At 33.9% G+C, this 11,773-nt stretch overlaps 1 protein-coding gene across 1 annotated transcript; it reads right to left on the bottom strand.

Moving 5' to 3' along the window:
* Positions 1-3,001: 3,001 nt before the first annotated feature.
* LOC130221195 (beta-galactoside-binding lectin-like) lies at positions 3,002-10,766 on the bottom strand. The gene is made up of 4 exons (XM_056453555.1): positions 10,662-10,766; positions 6,600-6,679; positions 6,348-6,519; positions 3,002-3,520 (listed from the first exon to the last, which is right to left on the bottom strand). The coding sequence occupies exons 1-4, from the start codon at positions 10,665-10,667 to the stop codon at positions 3,374-3,376; spliced, it is 405 nt and encodes a 134-aa protein (XP_056309530.1). The 5' UTR covers positions 10,668-10,766; the 3' UTR covers positions 3,002-3,373.
* Between the last annotated feature and the right edge of the window lie 1,007 nt (positions 10,767-11,773).

The raw sequence follows: 11,773 nt of genomic DNA, 5'->3' as shown, positions 1-11,773 counted from the left end.
TCATTCAGCTCACCTGATTTACGTTTTCGCGCTTTAGAACTTCCGTTAAAGTTACAGGAAACCACATAAATAAGTTTACCTAATAAGACAATGTTAATTTTTATAAATATTATTTACTCGCATATCAAGCCTCAAGATTTAGACTACTATAACAAAGTACCTTTAATGTATTCTATAGTCTTTGATTGTACGTTAATTAGGTAAGAGTCGTTCCTTTCTATCTGGCAGACGGGCTGAATTTACTCTGCAAGTGCACTTAATCGACATCATCGATATTATATGCTTATGCCATTAATCAACATTTTCAAAGTTCTAGAATTCAATGGCTATTAATGAAAACGGCCTCACGGCTCACGCGGCCTGAATAGGGAATCTGCGGGCTCTTTGGTCGCCCCCTGGTGGCTGGATGCGGGTCATAAATATAGCCTTCTCCATGAAAACGAATGGAATTTTAGCCCCAAGTTTTGTAGGATCAAACACTTCCAGTAATACCACGCTAGTATATATGCTCGTTTTTGTGATAAGTTTAATTTTATTAACTTAGTAGCTAATTTGATGAGGCACAGCAAAGGGGTGGGTCTTGTGAGTGGACATATAAACATATAATATCATAGCTTACTGAAGATTTAAGTTTTAATTGTTTAAAATGTGAATCTGTTAACTGACTACGTATGATTGCTCTTTTAATTTTATAGAGTGGAATATTTCAGTCTCAAATCAATTTCTTAAAAAAATTTTTATTTGACTAATGTGGTGTCCTTCCATCTCGACACTTCAAAGGCTAAAATCATGGCTATGAACAATTTACCCCTGGGCAAGACTGAATCTGGGGTTTTAGTAGCCTATGTCCAGTTTATATAAGAGATCTGTGAAGTAGCTATTTTTATCCTACAAATCCAAAAGGTGTTGAGATCTGAAATCCATATTTAAAAAAATAATAATATCTTATCTTTATCAGTAAGAAATATTCAGGGCATTGAGTTCTTCCTGTGGAAGAGATAGGAGCCGGTGTTTAATTTCACTGGCGTGGTGGGATCAATGTGGTCCTGAGAATGTTCTCTTGAGCTCAGGATTAAGCCACCAGTCAAAGCCTCATATCAAGGCATTTAGCAAGCGTTTTATTTATTAATTTATTTTCTCATAATTTCTTAATCTAGGACACACAAATAATTCTGAATATGATCATGTCTTTGTTATATTGATGAAAAAAAAATTCTCAAATAAATTAATGAAATACGTCTTGTATGAAGAACAACATGTATCCTTGAGGTGGAGGATACAGTGATATTCATTTTTTTTTTTGTCACAATTATTAACCTAATTATTAAATTAACTATTATTAAATTATTGAATTAATTATTAACACCAAAGACATACAGACATTTTCATTTAATCATTCATCAATTTAGCAGATATTTAGATCTTAAGCTACTAACAAATAAAGACTTTTCTTTTCAGCAAATACTCACTACAATTAAGGGAGAGGGGGACAAAAGTAACAAAGCAATTTTCTTGAAGCACTGTCAACATTTGCTTTGCAGGCTATAATAGCACATTCAGCATGCAACCCTTGATGGAGCTGCCAAATATCATGTTATTTCGACACCATGTCCAGAACATAGCTCCAAATTTCAGTTTTAAGTGCAAAAAGTAAATTATAGCAGTTCTTTTTTCCTTATTACAAATTGCGTTTCCCCTTTCATGTCACAGTAATGATCAATCTATAGGTCATTTAGTGCAATAACACATCCTTAAGTTTGAAATGTCTGAGATTTTCAGTGTAAAAGAAAATCAGATTTAAATGGCGAGAGTTCCTGTTGAAGGTAACACTGTTATTTATGTCCCACTGATAATAGCCATACCTTATTTTTCACTTCCACGTTAGAGTTTGCAGTGTTTGGATTCATACGTTTTTAAAAAATGAATGCAGATTGTCAATAATAAAATATATATAAAAATAGTAGAAATTTTTACATTTTGCATTATTGGATTGCTTTTGAAACATTTGAACTAAGCATATCTGGTTTCAAGGTTTACCCTGGTTTGGAAAAGTCAATGGTTTTAAAACCGCAAACATTTTCTGTTATACCATTCCTAAGGTTTAATTTTCCTAATTTTTATGTGTTTTTTATGTGCTGTAAAAAAATCTGTGCTTTAAAAAAATAATTAAAGAGAGAAGTCAATAATTTATTTGAATTATTTAGCCTGTTTACTGTTACAAAATAATTCTTAAAATAAAATATATTGTGTTTAATGGGGTAAAATGTGTTGTTGTTTTTACCCAGACATTACACAGAACTTATTTTAGAGCAGTAATCAATACCGTACAGTGAAAATGTGTTATTTTTATCCAAGGTTATCATACCGCCATGCCTAGATGGAACTGAAATTAAAAAAGAAAATACCATTAATTATTATTATTATTTTTTTTTTTTTGCAAAAATAAAGGCCAAATTTGTTTGCGGTTACATTAACAAGGTCAGAAATATTTAAAATGAACAAGATCAAGTCAGTAAATCTAGCAAATATTGTTGTGTTACTTTCGTCCCTACTGATGGGTTCAAAGTAACAATGTGCAATTTATGTTTAAAGCGAAATTATTTTGAAGTTGTTCTACATTTGTTCAAAATACCACCTGATATTGATAGACCACACTTACGAGTTAGTAATATACTTCTCTCAAAAACATTATCTTTTAAAAATGGTACTTACGTCCCCATTCTCCCCTAAAACTTTATTGCTTTATCAATGCTTTGTTGTTTCCAACCTCAGAGAAAATGCATACATCAAAATACCTTTGAATCTCATGCACTGAATACATCATGTCATGAATGACCTATTTAAATAAACTGGCAGTGGGACTTCAAATTCCTGACATGTTTTTATATCAAGCACCTGACAGAATTAAAGGTTTTGTTTCACTCTGAAAGTTCTTACACGGTTTGTGTACATCCTTGAATATATTAAGCACAACTAAACTTCAAAACAACATGACACTCTGTTTATGTGTGAAAACAGGATTTAATTTCATCTGCCAACAGCTGTAGTTTGTGAATTTGCTTTAGCTACAAACCAGAATTAAAACCATGGTGTTGTATTACAGAAAAATAGTAGGAAAAATAAACTATTTGAAAAACGAGACAATGGTTAGCATGAACCGCTAAAGCTCATGGCAATTTGCTGTAGTTGCGCTCCCTCTAGTGGTTAAGACAGACAGTGCCACAGAAAAATTATAATGCTGATTCGGCACACAAATGTGATTGAGATGCTCCATAGTGACTGAAAATTGTGAATAAAAGAGCTGCATAGTAACAACATGCACAGAATAATCCAGACTAAATCAGATTATAACTGTGAGCCACTTTTTATTAGTCTATTTGATTTCAACCCCTTGGATCCTGACTTCACCTTCAAAATGCATATACTTGTACTTCTCTGAGGCTTGACGGTTAGGGAAGTGGATTTCCGAACCATCAGGAAGAGTCACCAGAAATTCTTCATTGGTGAACGTGATTTTTATCTGAAGGAGGAAAAGGAATGAAAGAAATAAGAGTTTATGTCGTCCATTTGCACTGCACTGTTGAATTACATGAAGACAATTTTATTCAGTGGCGTAATCTAGATCACTCGCTTTAGAGAAAAAACATTATAAATGCACAATTTAGAGGAACAAATGAAAATATTTAGAGTGGGACAGACAGCACTGCCTATGAGATATATGACTGATGTGCCATGGCCTGAGAGATAGCAGATAAGCATGTGTATAATATAAATAATGTGTTTTTTACTCTTTGCTTTATGTCTGACCTCAGTGACACAGTCTGTGTGTGGTATACCACATTGGGGTATGAGGTGTTCACATGTTCTTATTTAATACATTGTTTAATTAAGTTTAAATTGTGATTTCTTACTTCAAAGTGGTTTGACTGATAACTTAAAAAATGTAGATTACATAATCCAGATTGTGTGTAATCAGTTACTATTCAGTTTAAAGTGATAATCAACATGAAAATAAATATTTACTCACTATTTACCCTCTCTCAGGTGGTTCAAAAGCTTTTAAAGTTTGTCGGTAGAAAACAAAAGATGATATTTTGAAGAATGTTGGAAACCCGCAGGCATTGACACCCATATTAGGAGGAAAAAATACTATGTAAGTCAATGGATACCGCTTTCCACCATTTTTCAAAATCTCTTTTTTTTTGTGCTCAGAACAAGTTGACAGAGAGCAAATGTCAGAATTTTCATTCTTAGGTGAGCTATATTATTAAGTTCTTGCTTAAATAGCATTCTTTCATTTCCATAGTCCCTTTATTCATCAGGCGTCACCACAGTGGAATGAACCGCCAACTTGTCCAGCAAATGTTTTACACGACGGATGCCCTTCCAGCTGCAACCCATTACTGGGAAACATCCATACACACTCATTTACACACATACACTACAGCCAATTTAGTTTATTCAATTCACTTATAGAGCATGTCTTTAGACTGTGGACGAAACCGGAGCACCCGGAGGAAACTCATGCAAACACTGGGAGAACATGCAAACTCCACACAGAAATGCCAACTGACCCAGCCGAGACTCGAACCAGCGACCTTCTTGCTGTGAGGTGACAGTGCTAACCACTGAGCCAACGTATTGCCCTGCTTAAACAGTGCCTCAATTTAAATCACTATAAAATAACAATGGGTTTTGTTATTGGATACAATGATATTTGTTATTTGCCTCCCCACGTTAGGCAGGCCGCAACCCTTTCTGTTTTTAAATCTAGTCCTAAAACCCATTTTTACTCTTGGCTTTTGGCTTTTAATACCATATAAGAGTCATGTGTCATACCATATCAGAGTCATATGAGAGTCATGTGTCTGTTGTATTTGTCCTTTGTTTTAAATAGTGTACTGTATCTGTGTACAGCACTTTAGTAAGCACTTGTTGTTTTTAAAAAGCGCTTTATAAATAAACTTTGACTTGACTTGGATTTTATTTTGTATAATAAATCAGTGTTTAATGTGCACATTATTATTGATTTCATTGACATTAAACATTCCATTAATTTATTATTATTATTAATCAATAAATCCCTCTTGCAACAAAATCTCTTCTCTGATGATGCGTTCAGTGCCTTGTGGGCAGGGTCACCTGTCACTCAGACGAGACAAAGTTCCTCTTTGGATGAGATCAGTCTTAGGCCCAATCCCAATTCTATTTTTGTACCCGTACCCCTTCCCCTTGGCCCTTGAAACAGAGTGTGAAGGGGAAGGGCTTTAAAATGTACGCCTAAGAAATGGGACACCACAACAACACCTACGCATGTCATCATATGTCATCGCAATCTCAATCGACAAAGGCGACTGCTGTAGTTATTCCAGTTGTGTTATTTTTTAGTATTTATCTTCAGGAAATCACTGAAGGCAACGATATCATGTTATCATAACGATCTAATGTGGCAATAAGCTTCGCATTTGCACCGTGGCCATATTCATTTATGTAAACACACAAAAAACAACATTAACATTATACCAGACACTGTAAAAGCTCATTCCCACACTCTCAGAAATAAAGCTGAGCTGTCACTGGGGTGGTACCTTTTTAAAAGGTACACATTTGTACTAAAGGGTCCATATTGGTACCTCAAAAGTATATATTAGTAGATATTATATATTAGTATATAGATTAGTACAAAATAAGAGGAACACTTTTGTACTTTTTTAAGGCACTAATATGTACACTTGAGGTATTAATATGGACCTTTTAGGTACAAATTTGTACCTTTTGAAAAGGTGCCACCTCAGTGACGGCTCACGTACCTTTATTTCTGAGAGTGCAGTCACTAGACTATTCTGACAGGGTATTCGAGTGTAAAAGTATGTTGCGGGACTACTATACAGGTGTTAATCTTATGGATTATAGATAGCGAAATTTTGTTTTTTTATTTTAGCATTTATTTTTAAAAAAGGAAGGAAATAAAACACAAACGCCAGTATGTATTTATTAAAGCATTTGCTTGTTTGTTGTAAAATTTCGTAATAATGAGAAAAAATCCTAATTTGTGCAACTCCCTAGTTCCGTGTGCAGCCATACTGTCGTTGCAGATGGTTTATGCTGGGAAACGCGCAAAACAAGAGGTAAGGGGAAGGGCTAAGGGGTAGAATTGGGATAGGGCCTTAGCAAACTACAATTTCCAATTCCAAATTCCAATCAATTCCCAATAAATAAAAACAGATCCTAACCTACATTTGTATTCTTCTTTGAGAAGCATTAAACTTGCCTTTATGATAGTAAGATAGTAAGTTAACTTCTTGTCATGCCAACTTTAGGTTAAATGTGAAAGTTTTTTGTCTTGCCTGGAACTCCTCGTTCTGAATAAATGGAAAGCTGTTGCCTCTGTGCTCCTCACACCAGCAGCCGCCCTGGAATGAATTGCACACTATAGTGCACTGGTCCCCATGGGCATCAAATCGAGGGTTCATGTGGAGAGCGATGTCTTCTGCGCTGTTACCAATGTTAATGGCAAAACTGCAAAAGGGAAAGTGGAAGATATACTTAATATAACTTTGAACATTCTAAATTCTAATAGCTACATTTAGTAAGCTTACTTTGTGGAATCAGGCTTGGGGACTCCTGTAATAGTCAGAGTCTGACCAACCTTGAAGGACATATTCTGTATAAGCACACCCTATAAGACAAAAAGAGAGCGCTTACGTTGTGATTTATTCCATATAATTAGATTTTCCTTTTGTATATCCCACAGACTGATTCATCTGACACACACACACACACACACACACACACACACACACACACACACACTACAGGTCCGGATAGCAGAACATGTGCATCCACTTAAATTTGACTTGTACAGGTGGGCAATGTGCCCATTTTTCTCCTGGAGGCCAATGAGAGGCTGTTGTTATAATGATGGAGTGGACAGAATCAGCCTTGGCAATGAAGGTTGTCAAATGTTCCTATATGGACTGAAAGGAAAATCCTGATTCAATGGTAAAAGGCAAAGAGCCAGAGCTGAGCTTTCAAGAAACTGCAGATGTGGCACGGTTGCTTTGGTTGAAAACTGTGCATATATTCTGTAATGGCAACCATCAGATCACTAGCAACCACATAACAACACCCTATAGCAAACACTCACTGTATCATAGCAACCACAACAACACCCTATGGAAAGCGCTCAGTTTCCTAATATAAAAACCTAGAGGTGATACAGCTTCGGACACTTTGCATGCTCAAATCAATATAGCATAATTTTAATGACACTGTAAAATAATCACTATTATATTTTAGTGTGAGTGGTAGGTTCAGGGTGTGGGTAGGGGTAGATGTTCATAAAACACAATAATGGGTCATTTTAGAAACATTATAAATAATTCCTGTTACCTTTCGGCTATAGCTGTGCCGCTTCTAGCAACCACCACATCCTAACAATCACATAGCAATCATAGCAACACTATAAATACAGAAATTCATTTGCAACATCATAACTATTTTTTTAATTGATACCCCCTAAAATATAGTCTTTGGACCAACCTAATGTGCCATATTGGGTCATATTTTTTATATGTATTTTCTTAATATGGATTAAAACAATATATAAATTGTATATGTATATAAATAAAAAGTATATGTGTTTGTATATATATATATATATATATATATATATATATATATATATATATATATATATATATATATATATATATATATATATATGTGTATGTATATATATATATATATATATATATATATATATATATATATATATATATATATATATATATATATATATATATATATATATATATATATATATATATATATATATATATATATGTATGTATATATGTATATGTGTGTGTATATATGTATATGTGTGTGTGTGTGTATATAAATATATATATACACACACACACACACACACGGTTGAAGTCAGAATTATTAGCCCCCTTGAATTATTAGCCCCCCTTAATTATTTTTTTCCCCAATTTCTGTTTAACGGAGAGTGATTTTTTTTAACACATTTGTAAACATAACAGTTTTAATAACTCATTTCTAATAACTGATTTATTTTATCTTTGCCATGATGACAATAAATAATATTTTACTTGATATTTTTCAGGACACGTGTATACAGCTTAAAGTGACATTTAAAGGCGTAACCAGACTAATTAGGTAAACTAGGCATGTTAGGGTAATTAGGCAAGTTATTGTATAATGAAGGTTTGTTCTGTAGACTATCGAGAAAAAAAATAGCTTAAAGGAGCTAATAATTTTGACCTTAAAATGTTGTTTTTTTTTTTTATTCTAGCTGAATTTTAATAATATTCTAGCCGAAATAAAACTAATAAGACTAATAACTAATAAGACTGAAAAAATATTATCAGACATACTGTGAAAATTCCCTTGCTCTGTTAAACATCATTTGGGAAATACTTAAAGACAAAAATTCAAAGGGGGGCTAATAATTCTGACCTCAACTGAAATTATATATATCTCCTACTGAAAAAAACAGCTTAAACCATCTTAGGCTGGTTGACTGGTTTTAGCTTCAGCCTGGAAATGGCCAAAACCCCTCTAAAACCAGGCTGGTTTAAGCAGTTTTTTTTTCAGCAGGGTATTTATATATATATATATATATATATATATATATATATATATATATATATATATATATGGACAGACATATATATATATATATTAGAAAGTGTTAAGTTTAGATAGGCACGTTTTGATGTTGTTTCTTGACTAAAGACCTAGCTTATGTCTGAGACAAAAAGCAATCCAAATCTTTTTGTCTCAATCAATGTCATTTTCAGCAACAAAAAAAAAAAAGAAAAAGAAAAACTTTCAAATATATTTGCATTTTGAAAGTTTTGAAACCGATTTTTTCTGTGATTTTGTGATAATTTGACAACCAAAACAACAATGATGACGACAGGACTGTATGTGCACGTGCGTAATGTTTCTTTACGAAGTGACATCACCAACTATACTGGTCTCCCATGCAAAAAACAGCACTTCCAGAAAAGCGGACATTTTTTCTTTGTACTGTATGTCATTGTCGAAACTTACGAAACATGGAAAGAAAAAACAAATTTTAAGTAAATAACTTTAAGTTTACGTAGCATAAAACTTTAAGGTTTTAAAACTAAAATATTGGTTAGGCTTCCTTAAACCAACTGCAAAGTTTGTTTATTAACTTTACTTACTCATCATAACCAGAAAAGAAGAGTTACTGTATCTTGTAATAATTCAGTCTGTAAAAACTAGTGGACAAGCCATCTCTGAGAGAGCTGGTCATTGATTAGAAGCCAAGTTTGAACAACAGCTGCCAAATCCAAACCTTATACTGTATACAAGACCTCGATGTGACTCACAGCTGCCACGGAAAGCAGATTTATATAGCTGTTTAATGATGACAGAGAAGATGCAGGCTGCAGCTGGCTGAACAGTAAAGAGAAAGAAAATGATCAGACAGAGAGATAGGAAGAGAAAAGTGTCAGAATCAGAATGTGAAAGCAGATGTGGAGCAGAGGTGAATACTTTCCACATTAGTCTGTGTACATTTTTGCAGAAGAAGCCCCTGCAGAATGACCCTCCCTATTCCTTCCTTAATATTCTGCTTTAGCTGCAAAAGGGTAGCAGGCCAGTGATGCTCAGGCTTTCAGTTCAGCATTGCATGAATCACTGAGTCATGCTGCTGCATTCTCTGAGCTAAGCTAAAGGCCTCTTTACAATGCACCCAGACCATAGTTGGGCTTAAATTGGGAAGTCTTGCCTTATTATTAGTATTGGCAGAAGACTGAACAGCAAAGTTAACGTCTGTCCCAAATTGAGTATAATTCACTTTTTATTATTAGATTATGATGCAATTCTCAATAAACACATCAGCCAACTGATTTAAAATTATATTACATTTGAGAAACCAGCAGCCATTTCAGAGTCACAAGATCCTTTTCAAATCATTCTAATATGCTGATCTGATTTCTTACACACAGTAAGTTTCATATTTTATGGCTTAATATATTTTAAAATATTTTTGTGGAGACACACCGTTTTTCCAATAGCATATTTTTTTTTCCATCATTTGTTCATGCATTTTATTTTTGCATCAAATGCAAAGTTTTTCTGTGACTTTTGGTCTATTTAAAGCATCCTTGCCAAAAAATAAATTACTAACTTATTTCATTTATTTATTTTTGATGACCCTAAATTATAGCAAACTATGAGATACTCTAAACAATATACCATAAGGCCAAAGCCATTAAATCTCAATTTTAAAGAAGGAAAGTTCTTAACTTAAATTTTAGGGTTTTTTAAGTCACATGATGCCACACTCACACTATTATTCAAACATTGCTAATAATTTAATCAATAATAAGAGTATTGAAGTTATGAGGGGTCACACCCATGAACAATGCACGTGGCTACAATATCTACAATAACTAGCAAATAGACAACAGACTGTACAGCGTCAATAAGCATAAACACCGGACTTCAGATGCTTCGAGTAGGCAATTTAGGCTACTATATATTAGTATAATATAGACGAGACATTCTCCCATATGCTCTCTTACCCATATATAAATCTCATACAGTCCATTTGACATAAAACTAAACAACAACGTATCTTGTTGTAAAATACTCACAGCCATTTTGACTCCTTTTGAGACCCTTATGTGAAGTGAAACGAAGTGACGGAGAAAGTTGCGCAGTGTGAAGGGCTTCTTATGCCCACTGTGTTCAGCTGTTCAGATGACCGACATTTACTTCAACCAATTAGATTTCTTTGTCAGTCCCACATTGACCAATCGCAGAAAAAGGCATGCGGAGTTACTGTATAGGGTCTATTTCTAGGCATACCCTTGTAATACGCTATAAATACACCTAACTAATTAAAACTCAACTAATTTAACCACTGTGAATGTTGGTGTACGTTGCGAGAGACAACAATTAATGTAATTATACGCTTGTAAAGCAAAACAAATGTACTTATTAAGGCTTTATTAAAATAATTGGCTACGGTTTACAATGTGATTGAACGCTTAATGCAAGTGACAGGCTTATGAAGAGATGAAAAATGTGACACGTTGTAAAACATACTGATCATATGATAAGTAAGGAGTTGGTATCGGAGGTGATGTATTTGTGGTCTGTATGCTGGAATACTCGGCATTTTGGGGCTGGTGACATTAGGGTGTGGCACTGCCAATTTGCGCTGCTTTGCGAAAGCGACGAGCACATTAACATGAACGTGTTGTTTGCTTAGTCTACACCGTACAACCGAGTTTTTCAGCATATTAGAAGCTGGTACGTTTTTGAAAGGGGCAAAATGTTTTTTAGTGCTGCAGGATGTCTAAAGACAGTCACAAGATACAGACCGCAAACTGGAAATGTTTTGGAGAAGTAAAAAACACTTATTTTTTTCTTGTAACAATGTCAAAGTGTTTTCGTCTACTTTCGATCTATTTAATGCATCCTTGTTGAATAAAAGTAGGGGAGAGTGGGAGAGTTGCAACACTTTTTGATTTTGCTGCAGTTTGTCAGAGACTCAAAATTTTAATAGGCTATAATAAACCAGCAACTATTGGACACCCACCCACATTGCTATAATATGTACACTGTAAAATGTAAAAAAATATATATGGTCAATTAGTCATGAAAGCACATGTTTTTAGTTCATTGTAACTTAAACTGAGTTAATCATGTTCTAATGTAAATTAAAGTTAAGCAAAATAAAGTAACGCAAGATGTTTTAAGT

Source organism: Danio aesculapii, chromosome 3, assembly GCF_903798145.1.
Source record: "Danio aesculapii chromosome 3, fDanAes4.1, whole genome shotgun sequence".
NCBI classification, from domain to species: Eukaryota; Metazoa; Chordata; class Actinopteri; order Cypriniformes; family Danionidae; genus Danio; species Danio aesculapii.
The sequence above is the reverse complement of the archived record's forward strand: the minus strand, read 5'-3'. Positions and strand labels throughout refer to the sequence as shown.

Excerpts from the sequence above, each read along its gene's own strand:
- LOC130221195 (XM_056453555.1), bottom strand. Across the intron at positions 6,520-6,599 it reads CCCAAGCCTGATTCCACAAA|TTTTGCCATTAACATTGGTA; the intron begins GTAAGCTTACTA and ends TCCCTTTTGCAG. Across the intron at positions 3,521-6,347 it reads TTCAGAACGAGGAGTTCCAG|ATAAAAATCACGTTCACCAA; the intron begins GCAAGACAAAAA and ends TTCCTCCTTCAG.